This window comes from Saccopteryx leptura, chromosome 8 (genome assembly GCF_036850995.1).
Source record: "Saccopteryx leptura isolate mSacLep1 chromosome 8, mSacLep1_pri_phased_curated, whole genome shotgun sequence".
Taxonomy (NCBI): domain Eukaryota; kingdom Metazoa; phylum Chordata; class Mammalia; order Chiroptera; family Emballonuridae; genus Saccopteryx; species Saccopteryx leptura.
The window spans coordinates 88,714,099-88,740,299 of NC_089510.1; the positions used below are offsets into that span (position 1 = coordinate 88,714,099).

A 26,201-nucleotide genomic window follows, 5' to 3' on the forward strand; every position below is an offset into this window, starting at 1 on the left:
TCCCCTTGTGTGCTAACATATACGGAAGACTGGAATCAAGGGTCCAACATAAGCTGAACTGAGTGAAAAAATATGTTTCAAGTTTATAATGCTATACAAAAATACTGATTTCTAACTCTTTTCTAATACCAAAATACTATTCAAGACCAACATGCTTTCTTGTTGCGATAAATCCCTACACTCTTGTGCTATACCCAAACTTCACACTGTCATGTCAATTAGGCTCCTGACAGCAATCTTAAACTAAATGATTTTAATGTCCTCCCAACTCTAACATGCTGTATTTCCGTGAGTCATACTTATACCCTTTGTACACACTTTTAACATCGCATTTTTTATGGAATGCATGATTCCCTTCATTTCACAGGTGAAAAACAAAAACAGGAGGATGATACTGAAGGCATCAGGAACAAACTGTTTTTGCAACAGATTTGTTTAGGTTCTGATGGGAGATAGAGTTTATGCATGAAGGATTTATGGAAGGCAATAAGAGAAAGACTCCAATATTTCACTATTTTGACAAAAACATCGGTTCCTTCATTAGGTGCAGGTAGAAGCCAAGGGGCAACTTGCCTTTCCAGGTGTTTCTTTCATAATGAACAGCACTATTGTCATCCATGAAATAACCTAACCCTGAAGGTGGCAGCATATCAGCTAATTTACAAATAAAATATCTTGTGTTAAGAAATTGTCTTCTTCATTGATTAGGAAGGTTGGAGTTAAAAGTCATAGAACTAGAAAAACTAGAACAATTACCTAATTGACTTGGGAGATCTTGGGCTCTACTGTCTTTAATACCCACTCCCATATTTGGCAACTTTCTTTGTGCAACAGACACCCCAGAGTGTGTCAAACTCTGCCCTGTATTTTTTGTTTGAATTCTACTGTTCTTCTCTTTCAATTATTTTTTTAAAGCAGCTTTCAAAGGTTTCTGTGAAGTTGGAGTCCACTGGTCATCTTCACTGTAAGCAGTTGTATTAAATTGGATTATTTTTTCTTTTTAAAAAGTATTTTTAATTATTGATTTTAGCAAGAGACAGGAACATTGAGCTGTTTCTCTGTGTGCCCTGACCGGGATCGAACCAGTAAACTGCGCTTCAGGACGATGCTTTAACCAACCAATGTATTAAGCCAGGCGTATCTTTCTCTTTTATCTTTTCTTTCTTTCTCTTTTAAGATTTTATTTATTGATTTTTAGAGAGAGGAGAGAAAGAAAGAGAAGTGGGGTGAGAGGAGGAGTGGAAAGACTCAACTCATAGTTGCTTCTCATGTTACTTGACCAGGCTAGCCTGCATGCAGTTTTGAACGGGCGACCTCAGCATTCCAGGTCAACACTTTATCCACTGCGCCACCTTCGGTCAGGCTTACTCCTTCTTCCTTTCCTTTCCTTTCCTTTCCTTTCCTTTCCTTTCCTTTCCTTTCCTTTCCTTTCCTTTCCTTTCCTTTCCTTTCCTTTCCTTTCCTTTCCTTTCCTTTCCTTTCCTTTCCTTTCCTTTCCTTTCCTTTCCTTTCCTTTCCTTTCCTTTCCTTTCCTTTCCTTTCCTTTCCTTTCCTTTCCTTTCCTTTCCTTTCCTTTCCTTTCCTTTCCTTTCCTTTCCTTTCCTTTCCTTTCCTTTCCTTTCCTTTCCTTTCCTTCCTCCCTCTCTCTTTCTTTCTTTCTTTCTTTCCCTCCCTCCTTCCCTTCTTTCTTCCTTCCTTCCTTTCTTTCTGCCTTCCTTTTTACTCAGACTTGGTTAGTAGTTGAGCTATATTTTACCAGCTAAAACTTGACCCTGGAATATCTGGCAGCCCAAGGATGTTGGGTTTCCCCTATCTCTGAGATTGCCCTTGGTCCCCTCACTAGATTTGTAACTCATAACAGCAGTAACGGAATGAACTTCCTGAGGATTTTTCAAACAAAATGCATTTACTCTTTTTTTTTTTTTTTGTATTTTTCTGAAGCTGGAAACGGGGAGAGACAGATAGACTGGGCATGCGCCCGACTGGGATCCACCCGGCACGCCCACCAGGGGGCGACGCTCTGCCCACCAGGGGGCGATGCTCTGCCCCTCCGGGGCATGGCTCTGTTGTGACCAGAGCCACTCTAGTGCCTGGGGCAGAGGCCAAGGAGCCATCTCCAGCGCCCGGGCCATCTTTGCTCCAATGGAGCCTTGGCTGTGGGAGGGGAAGAGAGACAGAGAGGAAGGATAGGGGGAGGGGTGGAGAAGGAGATGGGCGCCTCTCCTGTGTGCCCTGGCCGGGAATCGAACCCAGAACTTCTGCACACCAGGCCGACGCTCTACCACTGAGCCAACCAGCCAGGGCCACATTTACGCTTTAAAAGAATTCTGCCAAAAGTTTGTACTTTTGCTTCATTTAGTTGGAGGGAATTAAGTCAGTCTTAATCCTATGATTTAAGTCTTGGTTAACTGCTGTTTATCACATACCAGATAACCTTTCTCTTCTTAAAAACTCTTCCTGGATGTACAACTGGGATAGTTGAGTCCAAGTGAAGTAGTTTTGGTGAGTTTTTTAAAATCTAAGCTAAGAGGAAGGTAATTCTTATCAGGATGCTTTTGAAAAGCACTCATTCTCCATCACACACACACCCTCTTAAAATTAAGGGTAAAGGGTAATGAACAGGGACATCTATTTTCTCTATGGTTTGAGGCAATGGGATTTTCCAATATTTTCCATCCCTTATATCAGGGGTCAGGAACCTATGGCTCGCGAGCCAGATGCAGCCATCAAAAGAGCCACATCTCGCGAGCCAGATGTGGCTCTTTTGATGGCTGCATCTGGCTCGCAGACAAATCTTTAATAAAAAGTAATAATGTTAAAAATATAAAACATTCTTATGTATTACAATCCATTTCCTACCGCTCATGTTCATGGTTGTGTGTGGCTGGAGCCGATCACAGCTGTCCTCCGAGACAACACCAAATTTTTATTGGATAATGCGTTATGTACACGGGTTGTTGTATGGCTCTCACAGAATTATATTTTAAAATATGTGGCGTTCATGGCTCTCTCAGCCAAAAAGGTTCTCGACCCCTGCCTTAGATCATGCTCCATTCTTTTTATGACTATTCACTTGGCTGGAGATTGGATGTTGTTAATGATCTCTGACAAAAAAATGTACATTATCTCTGCACAGCAATTATGTCCTTTGCATGAATGGCCACTGTGGTCATTAGGTGGGATTGGTTTTGTTGAGAGATGACCTCAACTCATGCCCTGGCTGCTTAAGTCAGGGAAGGAAGGAGGCCATTGGACTTGCTTCACACATGCTCATTTTCAGTTTACTACTACATTTTATTCTCTGGTAATCCCTTCCAATTTCTTCAATTCTGCAATTCTCTCTGAACCTCACTCTTTAGTTGTGCTCAGGATACAATATCTTTTTTCCTCCCTGTGGCTATCACAATCACCAACCACCTCTCTTTCACACACACATAAATGCTAATCCCCTTACTTTACCAATCTTTTGCAATTCTATTCAAATTTCTTCCTTCCCTCTCTTCCTCCTAAACCATTTCTCATTGTATGCCTCTCAAATAATCTACGACAGAATTTCCAGTGATTATGTTTTTACAAATGCAGATAATGGAGCCCCCAATACATACTAATTACATTAGATTTGGGGGGAAGAGGGCCCAGAAATCTGCATTTTCACTCATCTCTAGGTCATTTGTCCACACACTAAGTTTATGAACTGACTGAACACAGCCCACGTGAGTCTCTCAGGTAGTCCTGTCCTGCTTTTGCTGATGAATTGCTTACACACTGCCTCCACTTCCTCTGGTCTTCTTTCTAATTCCATCTAATTTCTTCCTTTTTGAAAAATATTTTCTCTAAGGTCTCCAAAGAACAAATCTACAATACCTATGATTGTACTATCTATAAATATTTTAAAATATAAGAATCAGTGCTCAGCTGCAAATAGAGCAAGCAGAATTAAAACATAATATATATATATATATTAAAGTCTTTATTTTTATTTATTTATTTTTATTTATTCATTTTTTAGAGAAGAGAAACAGAGAGAGAGATAGAGAGAGAGAGAAAGGGGGGAGGAGCAGGAAGCATCAACTCCCATATGTGTCTTGACCGAGCAAGCCTAGGGTTTCGAACCAGCGACCTCAGCGTTCCAGGTCGACGCTTGATCCACTGCGCCACCACAGGTCAGACCAAAACATAATATATTTTACTCTAAGTTTCAGAAAATGATGTTATTTTAGTCACCCTTTGTCAATTGAACTTGAGTGAAAGAAGAAAGGCATGTGTGAGTAAAGTAATGCAATGGAGAAGGGAAAATAAGTAGATGAATAGATCTATAACTTTTTCTAAAGCAATAATTATACAATATAATTGTCAGTCTGAAAATACAGATGGACAGCCAAGATATTTGAAGTTTTAGAAAGACTAAATACTCACTGAAGCAAGAATTATGTTTAACATTATTTCATCAGCTTATGGAGGATGCAAAAGAAACTTGAGAAATTCATTGTCCCTGTTCTTACATAGTTTATAATCTATTGAAAGATACTTATAGAAATCGAACTATAATCTACTTATACTAATCAAAATATGCATATCAGGGGCTGCAGATCATGATTCTTTACACTGTCATGCTAAATCACTTGAAAAATGTGAGGATGAAAAAGAAACATTAAAATATTGGTTTTTCTACTAAATTTAAAATGCTGAGTAAAAAGATAAACTTAGTTGGCCTGCTTTATTTACTCTCTTTGATGCTTTAAAAAAAAGTCATAGGATTAAATCCGGTTAAAGTCATCCATTGATGAGACAGTGTTGTCCATGACCATAAAATATAGTAAATAAACAATTTCCAAAAATATTGAGAAGTTTAATATCCTTATGATGAAAAATGCATCATCTTTTTATGCTAAGTAAAATAAGCCAGGCAGAGAAACAAAAATATCATATGACCTCACTCATTTGAGGAATCCAATGAACAACGTGAACTGAGCAACAGAAGAGAGGCAGAGGAGAGATCAAAGGGACCAGAGGGAAAGAGGTCAGAGGGAAAGTAGAGAGAAGATGGGATCAGAGAAGGGAAAGAGATTAATGAAATTATATATACATAACACAGCATTATAGAGAACAGGACAGCAAATCCTGGAGCGAAGGGGGGAAAGTGTTGGTGGGAGGGGGCATGGGGGGTCTGAGGGGAATAAGGGAGTGGGGGAGATATATTTGGTGGGACACTTGAATCTATGTAAACACAAATTAAAATCATAAAAAAATGTGTAACCTTTAATAAATATATTTTGGGTAATGTTGAATAACATGTAAGAAATGCTCACAATATTAAGATAAGTAAAAATATTTATTCATTTATTTAAAATTGTTTATACATTTTTGTTAAGAAGTATGTATGTATCCACTGTTGGCACAGCGGATAAAGCGTCAGCCTGGAACGCTGAGGTCGCTGTTTCAAAGCCCTGGGCTTGCCTGGTCAAGGCACACAGAAAAGCATTCAATGCACAACTAACGTGAAGCAGCTGTGAGTTGCTGCTTCTTGCTCCCTGCCCCTTTCTCTCCTCTCTTTGTAAAATCAGTCAATAAAATATATTTTTTAAGTATATATGTAAATGTTTTTCAAAGAAAGCATAATTGGAAATAAAAGTCAGGGTGACAATTTCTGGATAGTTGAAGTACAGGTTTGTTTTTTATCTATTTACCAATATTTAATACTGAACATTTGTTATTTTTATAATTTGATATTACTACATGCTTTTAAAGGTGGTTTCACTAAATTAACAATTCCATGATCTTGATGAAAGAAATTTTTCTACCTACAAGTGATATCTTTTTCTTTTAAATAGTGTCTTTCAATCCACAAAAGTATCTACTCAGAGCATGTGCACAGAGAGTACACACATTTGTGCTTTACCTTCTCTGACTCTCGGGGAACGCAGTTGACTTCCTTGAATGTCATGTTGTTCTACCTTGTGCCAAGTGAGGTACTTAAAAGAATCTGACGGAAGCTTTAAAATAAGAGAAAAGCAGTATATAATTCTGGCAATATACAATTCACTCACTTTTATGTTTAAAAGTGATGCAAATGCATGTCTAACATTCAGCCAAATGGAACTTCAAGTACCTAATAGTGTGCTCACAGAAGTCATCTTAGTCTAAAGTCTGCATTCTTATCCAACTTTGCATCTCTGACACCTGCAACTGATTTATGTTTGAGAGTAAATGGTAGCAGAAATATATATATGTACCCAATTATGAGTCTACATCACCTACCTACAATAAATTGTCCTTTAATACTTACTGAATATCTCACGAGGAATCTCATTACATTTGGAACGGTTCAAACAGTTAAAGGCTCTTTATTCTATGGGTCCCAAAGAATCCTTTCACATGTGACTACTATTTTAAGTGTTTGACAACAGTTGTCATCTTCTTCCTAAGTCATTCAATTATTATTCACAGATCATGGCTTACAAATTATTAAATATCTAGGAAGAACATGTGATTCTCTTTGGGAAAAATTCCAATTTATTTACATTGCTCTTAAAATGTGTAAACAGTATTGAATGAAATATTTCATGTCTGGTCGTTTCCTTGTTCTAGACAGTCTATTACTGACCAAAATATGTGCTAGGATCACATTTGGGGCAATTTTATATTGTTTATGACTATTGGGTTGCAGTCAATCAGAATTCCCATTATCTTCTACAACATATTGTAGTTTCAAGGTCACACAAACATAAAGACATATTACTAGGAAAAGATAACTATGTTAAATATACACACCATGAATTCATTCTTCTGTTAGCCAGTGTTATACACTATCCAAACAAACCCAGAACATTTGATTTAAAGAGATGTTATGGAAGTATTTGGAACAACTGCCTTCGTCTCACAGAGCAGCATTTCACAGAGCTTATGCTTTGCTTGAGCTATAAATCTATGTGACTAATACTAACATAAAAAACATTTCTACTATTAAATACGCTTATGAGGCTCTGGATTAAACCAAGTTAAGCATTTCTTTTTTTCTCCAGACTTTTCAGAACCTTTTGTATTCTAATATATATTGTGAGTCTATACTACAAAGTGTTCCCCTGAATTTTTAAAACATAGGGATTTTTATTCTTGGAGTAGCATGTGGGACTACGCATTTTGTAAAGCAGAATTTGGAAAAAGCTGCCTCAAAATAAATTGGGAAGAGGTGGCATTTTAATAATCATTTAGCTTTGATCTTTTAATTACTTACTCATTGAATGACCTTGGTTACCCCAGTAAGTAAGTCGATATCTTCTTTTAAAAAATAGAACTAATAAAATCTCTCTACCTTATTAGCAGTAACACTAAAATATTAATGCTTAAACAATTCTTTGAGATATCTTGAGGTTTTGCTAACATGCTTTCAAGGAATTCACTCATTCATTAGAGCTATGAAAAGAAAAAGACTAAGAGGCACAAGTACATTTCAGATTATTGAGAAATACAGTCTCTGGCCTATTTCGGTTGTTAAGTTAACATGTTTATAAAAACTTTTCCCCCAACCTGCTATGTGCTTTTGAAATATGTTTTCTTGCTTCTATCATAGAATAAAAATGTCTTAGAAGTTAAAATTTCACACTACATTGCCTCTTTGTGCTATTTCTTGAGGCTCTTGGCTGGGGATAAAAAAGAATCTAAGCTAAAAAGTTATTTGAGAAGAAAGTTTCCATTTCTCAATTGGCATCTAATTGTCTGCAAAGCAAAACAAAAACCTGTTTGTTTGTTTTTAAAGAAATTATGTGACTGATTTGGGGACTTCTGACATTGTAGGGACACAAGCCAATGCCTTTCTTTCTTTATATTCATGGAAGGTTGTCAGCGGGGTGTAGTTTTGTGAATGTTGTTTCTCCTTAAGGAAACAGTAAATATTTGTGCCTTGCCTTCTCTTTTTCCTTTTCTAATTCTGATAGACCAATTGACTTATTCATTGGTTCAATAAGTATTTTTGAAGCGAGTATGCTTCACTTCATTTCGTTCATGTATTTAAAAACATATATTGTACATTTGCTGTGTGTCAAGCACTCTGTCAGGCAATGGGGATACAAAGTTAAATATAACATGGCATTTGTGTTAAAAAACACAAAGAAAGCAAAACTCATTGCCTATAATTTGGAAGGCAGACCTACATAACTCATTTTGATCCAATTATGAACAAAGGAAAGGAGGAAAGCATCTATGACTCCACTTTGATGGTTTAGAAAAAAGCCTTCGAAATGATCAGTTCAGAAGGAGAAAATGTTTTGTTAAAATAGGAAATTCCAAAAAGAAAGGACGGAACTCGCAGGCTAGAGATAGGATTTGAACTCAGTGGGAGAAAGGAAGGGGTGGGGTCATTTTCTCCTCATCTCCTCTGGTATCCCTCCTCCTGGTTCCCTTCCACTTTTTCTCTAAGCTGGACCGCGAGTCCCAGCCTTTCCTTTCCCCCCTAATTACAAGGGTGGATTTCAGAAGTATATACACTTATTAAAAAGTATTAAATATAAGATAGAGTTCATTTTAGAAGCTTTTCATGAGATAAAGAGCTATTTATAAATGTTTACCTGGGATGATATTCCAGAATCCGATCGTGAGCAAAAGGTTTTGTTCCCTGATAGAGCCGACCAAGTCTGTGACTCACTCAGATTGGAGCAGGATGAAGCGTTTGATGGATGAATCCCCTGACTGTCTGAGTTTCGACCTGAAGAGCTGTGTGAAAGAAAATGCTTAAAATGTTTTAAAGTCTTTAAATGGAAATACTTTTGTATGAAATGACAATAACAATAAATTATAAGAGCCAATTTTCCATTTGGAGGAGAAATAAATGCTACTCAAGGAATTTACCTAAATCTAAAGGACTTTTATATCTTATCATAGTCCTAAGCACATTTTTACAGTTAAAAGTCACTTCAAAAGGTCAGTGTTGGGCAAATGAGTTTGTAAAATATGATTTTTGAATTTGCTCACTTTTATTGTTACAAAATTGCACTGGGCAGTGCCAGGCAGGTATATGTGCTCTGTGAAATTGCAAATTACCTTCCTGCTTGGGAAGGGCCATTGTCTTGCTAATGTTTGCTGGAGGAGAGGTTTTTGCGCCAGAAAGTTTTGAAAAAGAAAAAGGAGAAGAGGCAGAGAGAGAAGCCATGTTGGCAGGGAAAGAAAGAGAAGGTGTGCAGATGGGGAACCAGAGGTGAGGGGCTTTTGTGAGCTCCGCTGAGACTGGTGGGGCATTTGATTCTAGGAGGAACTGGAGAAGATTCTCCTGGTTGTGGAACCGGAGAATGCGTCAGGGCTTTGGGAGCTCTGAATGAAAGGGAAGTGTTTTCCCTGTGTGTTGCTTGTCAGCAGGTGGGAGACTTGAATTAAAGAACAGCCCACCATTGTTTGGCTCTACTCTTTACCGTCTGTCCGAATTCATGGGAACCTGCATGTGAATGTCTGTGATGGCTGCCACTGCTGACCATACACAGTCAAGGTATTTACAATAGACTGCATGTCTTAGGAAAGTGTATCTATTGATACCCACAAGTATCCACACTCACTGATTAGATACAGTCAAAGAGCTCAGCACTCAGATCGGAGTACTGCTGCTAGAGGAGCTACAGCGATGGATGAGGCAAAAACAAGCGCCCGTAAACTCTTTGTTGCTTTCCACGTTAATCTGGGCCTGACATTTTCCCCAGACCTCCTATATTTCCTCAGATTGGTGGCCAACAAATGACAAAGTCAGGTTCTTTCATCAATATTACTCAATCTGAAATACTACTCAACCTTTTTGCTTAAGAACAATCCAGTTCTTTCCATATTCCCATTCTTACTCCACTGAGACATAAAGTGTCTTTTCTATTCCTAAGGAACCTAAAGCCTAGGTAAATATTCATTGTTATTCTTACATGGCTCCCTTTCTCTTCAGCAATGATAAGTCTCTCTCTGCGCAATTGGTTTTTACACTACTATTTTTAGCCAATTTAAAAATACAATCTTACTATGCCTTTTCATGTTAAGTAAAACTAGAAACCATATCTTTATTTCTGGCCTCTTTTTACTGTTAATAGATCATTTTTTAGGTTCTGAGAGTCTTAAGAGATGGCATTCTATGTTTTAAGGTCCAGTTCTTATGCCCCTGTAGCAATTTTGCTAACAAGAAACTAAATATCTCTTATATATATATTGAGGTTGCCTTCATAAACTACAATATAAAAATTTCTTTCACTTTTCATTTATTAACTGAGCTGATAGAGTAGAAGTGCATAGCCATTGCGTCATATTCTAAAAATAGCATTACTGTGCCATTAAAAGAAGAATAAGGTTTGCCCTTTTATCGTGGAGAAAACTTTCCCTCCACCTACTATTAAATAAAAATCAGAGAATTTGGTTTTTTCTGATATAAGTCAGAAAATATATTCTCACAACTGACTTAGTTGAGCCTTCTTTAGTAGTTTAGACATTGTTTCTTGAAATTATCAGTATCTTGCCATAGAAACAAAATAACACACTTTAGAAAGACAATATTAAATTGCCCAAATGTATTACTCTTGAAGCAGGTAAGTCCTGCCATCTATACCACTGGAGGTGGTATAGCCAGTAATCAGGGAGAAAAAAATCGGGGGAAATAAAACAATGTATCAGGTAATACACCGAAGGTGAAATTTTAACTGGCTTTTTTGGTTCATTTGTCTTTATTGAAATATGCTAGCCATTTTACACCAAAACAAAATCAGGAAAAAAAGGCTAATGAACATGGCTGAATTTTTCCTCAGTGGCTGGTGTCCAGTGATTCTAAACTCCAGTAACGGTTACACAGTGAGAGTTTGAGTAAAGAGCAAAATCTGCAAGTCTCCTCTTTCTTGCTTTTCAATCTAAAGTGTGAGAAATGGTCTTACTTTGCTTATGTAATCTCCTCAAAGCAGAGCACAGGGGAAATAATAAGTTCACATAATTAAAATACTTGATAAGAAGTATCTAGTTAGTTGGAGCTTTATGATGTTTTCCTTGTATAATGCTATGAGACTAAACACAAAAACTTCAAGGTGAAATTAAGTTTTAAAGTAACTGAAAATTATCTCATCATCTTAGTTTACATTAATTTTTGAGTTTAAATTAAAACTTTTTATGCCATTATCCTGCTTACTACTACACAGTATTAATAACAGAAGGTCACCAATTTAAAAATTGGTGACACAATAGGCAACTAACAACCCCACCATCTCTCCTTCCTCTCTATTTCTCTGTCTCTCTCTCTCTTCAAAATGATTGAGTATTGGTCAAGAGTTTCAGCTAATGACAGACTACCTTAGAAGATTCTAATCAGTGAATCTTGTATGACTAGTCTGATTGTCTTCTGGTGTGCAATATCTTTTTAGGCCTCCACGTCTGGATTCTCCTCTTACATTTTTGTAATGCTGCTGGGTACCACACCACAGTACAATGGTGAAGGGTAGTATGCTGGAACTTTGTGGTAAAAATTTGGGGCACATTCAAAATCTCCTGTTAATTCTATTGCAAATTTCACATTGTAAAGCCAGTAGCCACGGCCACCATCACAGCAGCCTGGCCCATGCAGGTTTGCATTAGATTTGGACAGTTGGTAAAGAAACAACGGAGACAAGAATGGGTGGGCCATTACCTTTAATCCTAGCTTGCATCTGGCAGGCAAGTAAAAACACACACTGGGCTCCAAAACCCACTCATTCAGTGCTCACAAAGCTACTGACTTATCCGAGTTTCCTAGAATCAAAGGTTTCTAACCTCACCAGCCTTATTCACCTCTGTTTCCCATCTCCTCTCTGCACAAACTCTGCACAAACTGGCTTCTCCCTCAGCACTCCACCATCTTGGCTGCTTCTCCTCTCGTGGCCTTTCTCTGCTCTCCTACAGCATGGGTTCCTCCTAGAACATAATCACTCTTCTCCCAGAACAACGTGATCTCTCTTCCTTTTAAAACCTTTTGGTACAGGCCCTGGCCAGTTGGCTCAGCGGTAGAGTGTCGGCCTGGCATGCGGAGGACACGGGTTCGATTCCCGGCCAGGGCACATAGGAGAGGTGCCCATTTGCTTCTCCACCCCCGCCCCCTCCTTCCTCTCTGTCTCTCTCCTCCCCTCCCGCTGCCAAGGCTCCACTGGAGCAAAGATGGCCCGGGTGCTGGGGATGGCTCCTCGGCCTCTGCCCCAGGCTCTAGAGTGGCTCTGGTCTCAGCAGAGCATCGCCCCCTGGTGGGCAGAGCGTCGCCCCTGGTGGGTGTACCGGGTGAATCCCAGTCGGCGCATGCGGGAGTCTGTCTGACTGTCTCTCCCCGTTTCCAGCTTCAGAAAAAAAAAAACACAAAAAACCTTTTGGTACGAAAGCCCTCCCTCAACACATATTAACATAATCACACCCATCCCAAGCAATCACTTGGGCAATGGGCTTCCACGTGGGCAGCGCCATCTTTAACAAAGTGAGCGTAATATATTTTATCTGCCCAACACACATAAAATTTTTCCTCAGCCTGCCTTTTTGGGGGGACAGATCTCAGCAAAATAAGATAATTTCTGATCCTTTAATTTAGAAAAGAAAAAGAAGGCATCCTCCAGCTTATACAACTAACCCCAACTCTTCCTCTGTCTACAGCTGCCTTAAACGTGCACACTGATGAAGTCGGACTGTCAGACCTGTGTCCTCGGGAGCTGACGGGCAGCTCCTGCGGGGCCTATACCAGACACTTGGCAGCTTCTTATCTCTAATATTCAAATGATGATGTGGACTCTGCCTGAGTGATAAGATTTTTTGGTTTTGTTTTTATCTTGTAACATTGCAATGATGACATTACTACTACAATCACTTTATTGCTAACATTGACTGAGCACTTGCTCTGTTCTCAGCACTGTACTAGGAGCCTTACATGGATGAACTCAGTTTATCATTGAAATCACCTAACGGTGGGTAATATAATTGTTTTCATTTTATAGATGAGAAAACGGAGGCAAAGAGAGATGGTATAACTTATCCAAGTCACACAAGTAAATGACAAATAAGGATTTGTTTATTTGTTTTAACCATGAGGATTCAAATAAGATTCAGATAAGCTACTGTGATTCTTCAAATAACTGTAAAGCTCTATCATTATTAGGGTGAAGTTATTAAGGAAAATCGTTACCATGGATATTTCTAATTCTGATTCCTCCACTGAAGTACATACTAGTTAACAGAACACATAAATCTGAGCCATTATTATTTGCCCAAAACAAAAGCTAAGCCTTCAGTGGCACCTCCGAGAATACCATTTCAGGTAACAAGCTGGTTTTAGATCTCTCTTATTTTCCCTCCCCCAAAGAATATAAACCAGACACATGCAGTGTAGTTGGTATATTGGTTTACTTATTTTTAATCTTTCTGCCTGCAGGGAACAGTTATCATAAATTACAAATCTAAATCCTTATGAAAGAGAAATTAATATTATTAATGCTCTAATATAAAGCTGCCACAGAGAAGGCGCTGCAGCTAAAATCGCGCAGCATTCGTCAGCGGTGATTTATAGCGTCTTTAAAAGAGGCAATGCTATCTGAATTGGTCATCTATTCTTGGTTTAAAACGTGTCGAATGGCCCACAGGAAGGAATCAGGTGAGCTGAGCCTGCTGGATGGAAAGAACAATATAGCATCAATCTGCGGGCACCTCTCATCAGAAGATTGCCATGTCCTTTACAATCACAAATTTATAAGCCTCATAAATTGCTGGCTGCCATGAGTGCTATCTGTTTAATTAAAATGTCAAATTGGTGATTATGTAACTTTGTGAGGCGAGCGAAGGAAGTGGCAGATGGCCTAGTCCTGAGGTGAAGGAGGCAGTGCTGGGCACACCCCAGCCAGGGCAGCCCTTCCAGACATCTGGTTGCCAGAATTGTATTGCAGACAACTCAATCGCTAAACGGCCATTGAGAGTTAGTGTTGCACCATGAGAGCTTTGTTTTTAGGAAGGAAAGAGTTCAATCTAACTTTTCACTTAGCAAACTTTCCCCAAATCCTCAAACTCCCTCTCTCTCTCCCCAAAATATTGAGCTAGGCTCTCAAATCTCATAGGAATTTGCCGAAACCAGGTACTCTTATAATTTTTTTATTGAATTTATTGGAGTGACACTGGTTACTAAAATTATACAGGTTTCAAATGTACAAATCTACACTACATCATCTGTATATTGCATTGTGTGTTCACCACCCTGTCAAGTCTCCCTCCTTCACTACCGGCCTCCGCTACTCTCCACCTCCCTCCCCTTTGTCCCTCCTGTAATCCCCACATTGTTGTCTGTGTCTATAAATTTTCTTTGCTTAATCCCTTCACCCTTTTCACCCAGGCCCCAACCCCCATCCCCTCTGACAGTTGTCCGTCTGTTCTCCATATCTATGAGTTGTTTTCTATTTTGTTTGTGTGTTCATGAGATTCCACATATAAGTGACATACAGGCTAAACTATATTACCACAGACTCTAGTGCATCAAATTTGGATGGAAGAAGATATAAAATCAACCTCTTTGATTTATTTGACCATTGTTTTTATGTTTGAAATCAAGAATCTCTGTACTTTCTATGCCTATATTTTATTCATTTGTAAAGTAAGTAATGATTATGTTATCTACATGCTATTATATTACATAGTAATAAGATAATAGAAAGTATTCTGAAAGGAATTCTTATCAAATCCAGAAAGAATTGATATTATAATTTGATAGTATCTGAAATGGCAAGTTAAGTATAAAAGGTTTTTAAACTTAAGTATTATTATATTTCAATTTCTGATGATTCTAAACTAAGTTCCTGGAACTAAACCAATTAGATTGAGTAAATGATAATATAGCAATGAGCTGTTTTGAAACAACTAAGTGTTTTACAGATATTCCAAAAAAATTTAATCCCATAAACCTGTAATTTTAACAGATGTATCTTAATTTAGATTGCTAATTCTAAACTTATATAATAATAAATTGTAATTTTGAAAAATATACTAGAATTGTTTTTTACTCCATTGAATGTGACCCAATTTGTAATAATAATATAGATTTGCATGTCTCTATTACACCAGACCTATGCACCTTCCTAGAAACAGAAATAGGCATCCAAGTTAAGGTATAACAAAAGTAAAAGAATAGTCATGTATTAAACTTCTCTGAAGGAAAGCTTGTAAAGTTCAGGAACTATTAGTGGGTTTGCTGACATTTATAAAGCAAAAGACACATTGAAATACAAAAAAAAATTAATATAGAGAGACTATGAGATACTGCTATGCTCCCTCTGCAAAACTATATTAAGAAGTTTGTAGAAATTTATGGTAATCACATACATTAGAAGGTTTTCAATACTTAAGGCATGTTTCATTACTCTTTATATTGTTACAGATTTAAAAATTCAACCACATACAACATCATAAGAGAGAAGAAGAATACAGACACTAAAAGATGATATATGATTGAGGTAGAGTTTATGAAAAGAGGTAAAAGCTATGAAATCCCAAATGAAATTGATCGTATATTAGAAAGATGGTATGTATAAGACTCTTGTTTTTTGATGTTTAAAAACGTGACTGAACAAAAATACTGGCACAAAGAAATCTTTTCCTCCTCCCTCCCCTCCTCCTTTCCTCCCCTTTTCCCTCCCTCCCTTTCTTCCTTCCCCCTTCAAAGTTTGAAGAATAAAGTTTAAGTCTAAGCATCATTTTTTTACACACTCTCTAAAAGAATTGTATAAAGATTTACTAGTTTAAAAAAATAGTGATCAAGATCATTTTATACAGAGCTCACTAATAAACCTCCTCTTGGCACAACAAATGGGGAAAAATAAAGTTTATAATCCTTCACAGAGCTTCTACCCATAAATGATTATTCCACATGTCCATTTCTCTAAATAATGACAGAATTTTTACCATTAAAATCAACACAATACATAGACACGGCTTAAGATCTACACAGTTTGCTAACAAAAATAGAACTTCTCTAATAAAACCGCTTTGTCCTCCAGACACCTGCCTCCACATGATTCCTCTCTTAACTACAGGCAGTAAATGAAAGCTATAAATAAGTTTCTTACACTCATATGAAACCACAGTGTATTTAATCCTGAAAACTAAAGGTGAAATTCTCCTTTTATAAAAATTAAACACCAGGCTATATATCAATATAGAGACAAAAAAATCCAAGAAACTTATAACTCCTCTAATTGTATACTAATTATCAGCTTACTTTGAGAGACATTTATGAAACAGCTGTGAAATGTAGGAGTGAGGAAACGAATTGGGTTTTAGCCTCTTTTTAATCTAGTTTGTGGCTCTAATGAGCTAGTACAAGTCTTTTTCCTGTGGTAGTAATTTCATTTAAACCTGACTAATAGCTATTAACTAATATTAACTAATAGCATATAAATATTAACTAATCAACATTTCCTTTGGGCTGTCTTGTTTATTTTTCTCCTGAAATTCACACAAGCTCTTTTAAAGGGCCCCATGTATCCATAGACATACCATTATTAAAACAGTAAATTTCTCTCCCGCTGTTATAACAAGGATCACAAAAATGGCACTGCATTTGTAATCAGTTACAAGGTATTGGGGAGACAAAGAGTTTGCTTCTCTCTCACAGCAACCATCCTCAGTAACACAGGCTGCATGACTTCACATTTTTAAATGAAATTTAATCTGGTAACACTATCTTTGTTGGTTTGTTTGTTTTCTTTCAAGTAATGACCAGTTACTTTCACATTTTCATTTTCTTACCTTTCAGACATGTCCTGCTGATGCATAAAGGTCCTCTGGCCTTTATCAAGCTATTTTCTGAAGACATTTTTCATCATGTTCTCTTGGAGCACATGAAAGCTGTCTGCCAAGAATCTGTGGTCTCTTTTGGGGGTCTTCCATGTATTTACCGTGACCAAGGAAACAAGGTGTAACCTAGCAACCTGGCCCTGCAGGAGTATTGTTACACCTCTCTTAGAGCTCATCAAAGGAATTCCTGTGCTCCTGGAACAGAGTAACAGTGAACATTGTTTATAGGGAATTGTCTAAACTGTAGTTTAACTAAATCCTGACTGCAGAAACATAAATGATAGCAAAGGAAACACACATCCATAGCATCCTTGAAAAGTTTGCTCTCCTAGTTCCATTATTTTTGGAATCGTTTACATCTGGCTTGGGTTTAAATGAAGTCGTATTTGTGCAACATATCCCACAGTATTTGGTTTCTTGCTTCTCTTCTGTAGTGTCAGAAGCAGCAGAAGTGGAAAAAGAGAAGTTATCTAATTCCTACTTGAACCTCGCTCAAATAAAACTTCTTTGAATTGAAGACGGAATTATGCTTTGTTTGGTATAGGAAAGAAATAATAGGTTTCTTTTTTCACAGCAAGTTTTTACAACTTTTCACAAAAAAAGAGAAATAATATATTATATACTCATTTATTGGCCCAACAAGGCTGCTCAGATTGCTATATATACACCTAGATAGTGAAGTTTTAACATCATGAGCTGATAAAACAAAGGTCCTCTAAACCTGCATGTCATCTTTCTCCGAAATAGAAAAATGTTAGCTATGTTTTTGAGGACTGAGCAATTGTTGTTTGCCAAAAGCACAGTAAATACTTCCATAGTCTTTACAGCTTCAGGGAATAATACATTTGGGACACTGTTTTTCTCAAAACCTAGTTTCAAAACAAGATAGTTGGCATCTTGTTCCAAGGTATTTTAGAAAAACTATCATGTTTACCTTTTCTTTTCTTCTTTTTTTTCTGTCCAGTGTTAATCCACCCATAGACTAAAAAAGTTTCAGTAAACTTTTGAGTGTGTTTTATATCAAAAGAATGAAACAGTCTCCTTCACATTAAGTTTCTGTCACACTTCAGTTTTACATACAAAATGTTGCAGGCTGAAACTTAGCATAAAACTTTCTATGCTAACAAAAAATAACATATTTGATAAAGATCCACAAATTGATTTGTTTCCCTCCAAGTTAGTGTAATTAAAAAAAAAAAACTATCAGACACCTAACATGTTACATTTCAATCTTTCTGATATTTTTTCATGATCAGTAGAGATGACAAATGTCAGCCGTTTGGTTTTTTTTTATTCTTGTCTTTTATTAACATCCTCTGAATTTCCCCAAGAGTAAAAAATTATAGACCAACATTATCTAAAAATGAATTAGATATGATAAATCATTCACAACGGGTCTTAATGTATCTCTTTAGCTTCATAGCTAATGAACTATTCCATACCTTTAGTGCCTCTGGCAAAAGTGTAACAAAAAAACAATAACAAAAAAATGAAATCAGTGGTGATTCTGACTTTGGTTAGTTCATCTTGGGTGCTTAAAAAAAAATCCAATAGCTAGGCCTTTTTGTAACCAAAAATATAAAAACATCACAAAGTGGGTAGGATCCAGTCATTATAATGTTTAAGAAGTTCCTGTCATACATCCTCAATTCCTCATTTACCTGCACCTACCTCTGTATTGCAGAATGTGCTTTAAGGAAAACACACCACCATGATGACTGGTTTCACTTTAAAATGTATAACCACTTACCTTAAGATGTTGTCTTGAAATCACCCTAGATTCTGAGATCCATTCTTTCTCTCAATCTTCCAGATGGTTTTCATACTGTCTCCTCTCTCCTAACTACAAGATCTCTGTTTCCATCTTTACTCCTACCCAAGCAACTGAAAGAGATTTCCAAGGAATTATCCACTTATTCACATCTACCTGCCCATTTGTTTGCTTTTCTCTCTTTAACAGGTATGACTTACAAATTCTTCTGTCTTCATTTGTGGACCAGATCCTATCTCTTCATCTCTACTCAAGGCCATGGATCCAAATATTCTCTCCCTTCTGTATTATCAATTTATCCTCTCTATAGAATCATTCCCACAGAGATATAAACATGGTACCATATTTCCCATTTAAAACAAAGCACGCCCTTTGGCCCACTTCTCTTCAGCTCCCACATGGTTCCTCACAAGAGGGTATAGTGTTAAACGTGTTGCCTGTGCTCACTGTTTCCAGTACTCTTCCCCATCTCTTTTGAACTCACTCAAATAATTTTTTCACTCCACTGCTTCACTGAAACTACATTTGGCAAGGTCACTAATTACCTTCAGGTGAGTAAAGTCAATGGTCAATTCCTAGGTCCTTATTTCCTTGATCTATTCACAGCATTTGAAAGCTGAGTTACTCTCTCCTCTGGGAAACACTCATTTCATTTGGCTTCTAGACTCCACACTCTACCAGTTTTCTTTCTGATTATAATCTCTTTTGCTCTTCCTTACTTATCCCCCCAAACTCTTGGCCGGTGTTCCCAGAGCTCTGTTTTTAGACTTCTTTCCCACTGTATTAATGATCTTATCCCCATCTCATAGCTTTAAAAACAATCCATATGCTAATGATTCCAAAATTTATAACTCTATCCTACACCTCTCTTTCTGAATCTCAGATTCATATATTCACCTGCCAAGTTGAAATTCCTCTTGGATGTTTATAGTCACCTCAATTTTAATGTTCCAAAAATACACTTAAATATCCTATCCTAGTCAGTTCCTTTCATATATCCAAGTATTCAAGCCATAAATCATGAAATCATCTTCAACTACTCTCTTTCTTAAACATCATATTCATCCCAAATAAGATTGAATAAGCTCTACCTTCAAAATATATTAGAATCTGACCACCTCTCCACCCACTCCACAACTACTGGCTTGGTATGAAACCCCACATGTATTTTTTTTTTTAGCAAGAGACACAGAGAGAGAGGGACAGATAGGGACAGACAGGCAGGAAGGGAGAGAGATGAGAAGCATCAATTCTTTGTTGTGGCACCTTAGTTGTTCATTGATTGCTTTCTCATATGTACCTTCACCAAGGGACTATAGCAGAGGGAGTGACCCCTTGCTTAAGCCAGGAACCTTAGACTCAAACCAGTGACCTTGGCCTTCAAGCCAGCAACCTTTGGGCTCAAGTCAGCAACCATGGGGTCATGTCTATGATCCCATGGTCAAACCAGTGACCCAGCATTCAAGCTGATGAGCCTGCGCTCAAACTGGATGGGCTGTGCTCAAGCCGGTGACCTCATATTTTTTAACAATATTTTTACAATGGATTCTTTACTGGTCTCCTGCTTCAGGCCATACCTCCCTACATTCTATCCTCTAACACAGCATCCAGAATGATTGTGTTAATATATAAGTCATTCTTCTGATCAAAACACTTCACTGATTCCTTCTTATGAAAGATAAAGAAAAGATTAACATCATTACAATTCACTATGAGGCACCAATATATTGATGTAAAAAATAATTTTAATAGATGGCAAATAATGCCATGAAAAGAGTTTAAACATAGTCTGACTTATGGTGGCACAGTGGATAAAGCATGACCTTGAACGCTGAGGTCGCCAGTTTAAAACATTGGGCTTGTCTGGTCAAGGCACATATGGGAGTTGATGCTTCCTGCTCCTCCCTCTCTCTCTATAAATAAATAAATAAAATCTAATATATATACAAAAAGAAAATTAAAAAACACATCATAAGTCACTAAAGAAATGCAAACTAAATTCACAATGCTATATACCATTATAAACCTATTAGAATGACTAAAATTAAAAATATAGATTATACAAAGTGTTGGCAATATATGGAGAAATTGGACTCTCAAAACTTTAAGTAGAGATGTAAAATAATAAATCAGGGAAAAATTTGGCATTTCTTTCAAAAGTTAAAAATATGTCTTCTTGCTCTGCCAGGATAGCTCGCTTGGTTAGAGCATCACCCCGAAGCACAGGGGTTGCCCCTGGTCAGGGCACGAACAGGAGCAGATTGATGTTCCTGTCCCTCCCTCCTTCTCTCCCTGCCTCTCTCTCTCTCAAATCAATACAATAAACATTTTTTTAATTCCTAAGGCTATTCTATTTAAATTTTGATGACAAGTCTATCTAGAAATTGGTTGCTTAAGAAGTCTTCTAATTGAGAGCATCTTCTTAAACCTAATGAAATGTAGCTTACAAAATTTTTTAAAAAGAGAGAAGCAGACACAAACACATTTGTGCTATAAGAGAAAAGAGTACCACTAAATTGATCATAAGACTATTATTCAAAGCTTTTTTTAAATACAGGATTATGTGGATAATCTCACTTTTTCTGAAACACTTGGGTTAGTAAACTGCTGAGTAGAAATTTATGAGCGAGGGGAGCTTAAAGAGACTCTCACTGTCATTCATTTCTTTATATCTTCAGACCAATTGTTGTATTTTTATGTTTATATTTATGTTTCTTTTTTTTTTTTTAATAAATTTTTATTAATAGTAATGGGATGACATTAATAAATCAGGGTACATATATTCAAAGAAAACATGTCTAGGTTATTTTGTCATTAAATTATGTTGCATACCCCTCGTCCAAAGTCAGATTGTCCTTCGCCACCCTCTATCTAGTTCTCTGTGCCCCTCCCCCTCCCCCTAACTCTCCCCCTGTCCTCCCTCCCCCCACCCCTGGTAACCACCACACTCTTGTCCATGTCTCTTAGTCTCATTTTTATGTTCCACCAATGTATGGAATCATGTAGTTCTTGTTTTTTTCTGATTTACTTATTTCACTCCTTATATTTATGTTTCATTTTTTACCAATTGTAAACCAAGATGACACCTTTTATCTCAGTTCTTCATTGGGATTTGGGTTTATTAAGGGACTGATTGATTAAGGAATCTACAAACTGATCTTAAGTTTTTGTCACTTATAGGCCCCTTATGAAAGCAATGCACTAGATATTGAAGTTAGGGGGTCTGATATTATATTGTATTATATGTGTTTGTATCATAGAATCACAAGTAATCAAAAGTACATTATACAGAACTTCTAATACTTAATTATTTCATATAAAAAATCTGTAATTTTATCTTTCCATTATTTTTAGCTATAAGTTAACATAACTTTCTTAAAATTATCATTATTGACAATTAAAAAAGATTCAACTAGGAGTATAAAGAATTCACTAAGAAAACCTAAAGTAATCGAACACAAATCTTCTAAGGTTAATAATGCTTAAGTATGAAAGTTATTTAAGAGTTTACTGTTTTTTAAAATGTTTTTATTTCTTTCCAATATGCCATGTTGTATGTTTATATATATTTTAAAATTTTTATTAATTTTAATTTATTGTGTTTATATGGATTCAAATGTTCCACTGAATAATAACACCCTTACCCCGTACCCTTGTGTCACTATTTACACCCTCTTTGTCCCTTTCCCCTAAGTCCCGCCCCCCTTTCTTCTGGGATTTGCTGTCCTGTTATCTGTGTTATGTATGTATAATTTCAGTAATCCCTTTACCTTCTCTGATATCATCCTCTCATCCCCTTTCCCTTTAACAGCTGTCCCTCTGCTCCCTGTGACCCCACCTCTGTCTCTATTTTGTACCTCAGTTCACTTTGTTCATTACATTCCACAGATAAGTGAGAACATATGATATTTGTCTTTCTCTGCCTGGTTTATTTCACTTAGCATAATAATCTCCAAGTCCATCCATGCCATTGCAAAAGGTAAGATTTCCTTCTTTTTCATGGCCGTATAGTATTCCATTGTGTGTATATACCACTGCTTTTTAATCCACTCGTCCACTGATGGACACTTGGGCTGTTTCCAGATCTTGGTTATTGAAAACAATACTGAAATGAACATGGGGGTGCATATCTTCTTTTGAATCAGTGATTTGGTATTCCTAAGATATATTCCTAAAAGTAGGATAGCTGGGTCAAAAGGCAGTTTCGTTTTTAATATTTTGAGGAATCTCCATACTGTTTTCCACAGTGGCTGTACAAGTCTGCATTCCCACCAACAGTGCGCGAGGATTTTCTTTTCTCAACACCCTCGCCAGCACTTACTGTGTATTGATTTCTTAATGAGTGCCATTCTGACAGGTTTTAGGTGGTATCTCATTGTAGTTTTAATTTGCATTTCTCTGATGATTAGTGATTTTGAACATTTTTCCATAATACCTATTGGTCATCTGTATGTCCTCTTTGGAGAAGTGTCTATTCAGTTCTTTTGCCCATTTTTTAATTGGATTGTTTACCTTCCTGGTGTTGAGTTTTAGAAGTTTTTTTTATAAATTTTGGTTATTAACCCCTTATCAGACGTGTTGTAGAATATCTTCTCTCATTGTGTGGGTTGTCTTTTTATTTTGTTAATGGTGTCTTTTGCTCTGCAAAAGCTTTTTAGTTTGGTATAGTCCCATTTGTTTATCTAGTCCTTTATTTCACTTGTCTGTGGAGGTAAACCGGAAAAGATATTGCTACAAGAGATATTGGAGAGTTTACTGCCTATGTTTTCTTCCAAGATGTTTATGGTTTTGCAACTTACATTTAATTCTTTTATCCATTTTGAGTTTATTTTTGTGAATGCTGTAAGTTGGTGGTCTAGTTTCAGTTTTTTGCAATGTATCTGTCCAATTTTCTCAACACCATTTATTAAATAGACTATCTTTATTCCATTGTATATTCTTACCTCTTTTGTCAAATCAATTAACCATAAAGGCGTGGGTTTATTTCTGGGTTCTCTGTTCTGTTCCATTGATCTGTATGTCTGTTCTTATGCCAGTACCAAGCTATTTTGATTATAATGGCCTGTAGTATATCTTGATATCAGAAAGTTAAATACCTCTGACTTTATTCTTCATTTTCAAGATCGCCGATGCTATTCATGTTCTTTTATGGTTCCATATAACTGGTTCAAATATTTGTTCTATATCTTTGAAGTATGCCATTGGTATTTTAATAGGAATTGCATTGAATTTATAGATTTATTTGGGTAATATAGACATTTTAATTATGTTTATTCTTCCTATCCATGAACACGGCTTATGCTTCCACTTGCTTGTATTATTCTTGATTTCTTTTTTCAATGTTTTATAATATTCTGAGTATAAGTCTTTTTTCTTTTCTTTTTTTTCATTTTTCCGAAGTTGGAAATGGGGAGGCAGTCAGACAGACTCCCGCATGCGCCCGACCGGGATCCACCCGGCATGCCCACCAGGGGGCGATGCTTTGCCCCTCTGGGGGGTCGCTCTGTTGTGTCCAGAGCCATTCTAGCACCTGAGGCAGAGGCCACAGAGCCATCCCCAGTGCCTGGGCCATCTTTGCTCCAATGGAGCCTCGCTGCGGGAGGGGAAGAGAGAGACAGAGAGGAAGGAGAGGGGGAGGGATGGAGAAGCAAATGGGCGCCTCTCCTGTGTGCCCTGGCTGGGAATCAAACCCAGGACTCCTGCACGCCAGGACGACACTCTACCACTGAGCCAACCGGCCAGGGCCCTGAGCATAAGTCTTTTACCTCCTTTGTTAAATTTACTCCTAAGTATTTTATTTTTTGTTGTTGTTGCAATAATCAAGGGGATTGTTTCTTTAATTTCTCTTTCAGACAGTTTATTTTTGGTTATAAAAATGACACTGATTTCTGAAAATTAATTTTATAGCCTGCCACCTTGCCGAATTCATTTCTTAGGTCTAGTAGTTTTCTGACTGAGACATTAGGGTTTTCTATGTACAGTATCATGGCAACAGCAAATAATGATAGTTTTACTTCTTCTTTTCCAATTTGGATGCCTTTTATTTTTTCTTCTTGTCTGATTGCTGTGGCTAGGACTTCCAAAACTATGTTGAATAAGAGTGGTGAAAGGGGGCACCCCTGCCTTGTTCTTAATCTAAGGGGATTGCTTTCAATTTTTTCCAATTGAGTATGATGTCAGTGGATTTCTCATAGATGACCTTTATTGAGTTATGTTCCCTGTATTCTCACTTTGCTGAGAGTTTTGATTACAAATGGATGCTGGATTTTATCAAATGCTTTTTCTGCATTTATTGATATAATCATGGAATTATATCCTTCCTTTTGTTTATGTGATGAATCACATTGATTGATTTGCAAATATGGTACCAGCCTTGCCTCCCTGAAATAAATCCCACTTGATCATGATGTATGATTTTTGTAATGTATTGCTGGGTCTGGTTCACTAATATTTTGTTGAGAATTTTAGAATCTAAGTTCATCAGGGATACTGGCCTATAGTTTTGGGGTTTTTTTCTTTGCAGTGTCTACCAGGTTTTGGAATGAGGATAATGCTTGCCTCATAAAAGGAGCTTGGAAGTCTTCCCTCCTTTCAAATTTTTTTGAAAGAGCTTGAGAAAGATAGGAGTTTGTTCTTGAAATGTTTGGTAAAATTCTATGTGAAGCCATCCAGTCCAGGGCTTTCGTTTGCTGGGAGTTTTTTGATAACTGTTTCAATTTCATTTGTTGTAATCAGTCTGTTTATGTTTTCTGATTCTTTCAGATTGAGTTTTGGAAGATTGTATGTTTCTAGGAATTTATCCATTTCACCTAGATTGCCCAATTTTTTGGAATATAGATCTTCATGGTATTTCATTACAATCCTCTGTATTTTTATGGTGTCAGTTATTACTTCTCCACTTTCATTTCTAATTTTATTTATTTGAGTCCTCTCTTTTTCTCTTGATGAGTCCAGTTAAAGGTACATCAATCCTGTTTACCTTTTCAAAGAACCAACTTTTGGTTTCATTGATCATTTGTATTATTTTGTTTTTTATACCCTCAATGTCATTTATTTCCACTCTGATCTTTTTTTAAAATTTAATTAATTGTGTTTACATAGATTCTAGGGTCACCCCGAATTCATCCTCCTTCCCCCATATTCCCCTCAACATCTACCTTGACCCCTCCCTTCAGCACCATCCCCCCTTCCCTTCAGATTTACCCCATCCTATCATCCCCTTTCCCTCTGTCCTCTTTTTCTCCGGTCCCTTTGATCCCTCTTCTGTCTCAATTCCGTTCCTCAGTTCTCATTACTCCTTCAAGTACTCAAATGAGTGAGGTCATATGATTTTTTTTTCTCTGCCTAGCTTATTTCACTTAACATAATAGTTTCCAGGTCCCTCCATATTATTGCAAAAGGTAATATTTCCTTCTTTTTCATAGCCTCATTGTATTCCCTTGTATATATGTACCACAGTTTTTAATCTACTCATTCACTGATGGACACTTGGGCTGTTTCCAGATCTTCACTATTGTGAACAATGCTGCCATAAACATGGGGGTACATTTCTTTTTCTCAGTCATTGATATGGTGTCCTTGGGATATATTCCTATAAGTGGGATGGCTAGGTCAAAGGGCAGTTCCATTTCTAATGTTTTGAGGA

At 37.1% G+C, this 26,201-nt stretch overlaps 1 protein-coding gene across 1 annotated transcript in view; it reads right to left on the reverse strand.

Annotated features, from left to right (window-relative positions):
• LOC136379565 (uncharacterized) overlaps positions 1-26,201 on the reverse strand; it is a 94,917-nt gene that overhangs the window by 12,307 nt on the left and 56,409 nt on the right. The window contains exons 2-3 of the mRNA XM_066346929.1: positions 8,565-8,709; positions 5,900-5,993 (exon numbers count right to left, since the gene is read on the reverse strand). Of these exons, the coding sequence (XP_066203026.1) occupies positions 5,900-5,993; positions 8,565-8,709 (239 nt within the window). The remainder of the gene's footprint in view (positions 1-5,899; positions 5,994-8,564; positions 8,710-26,201) is intronic.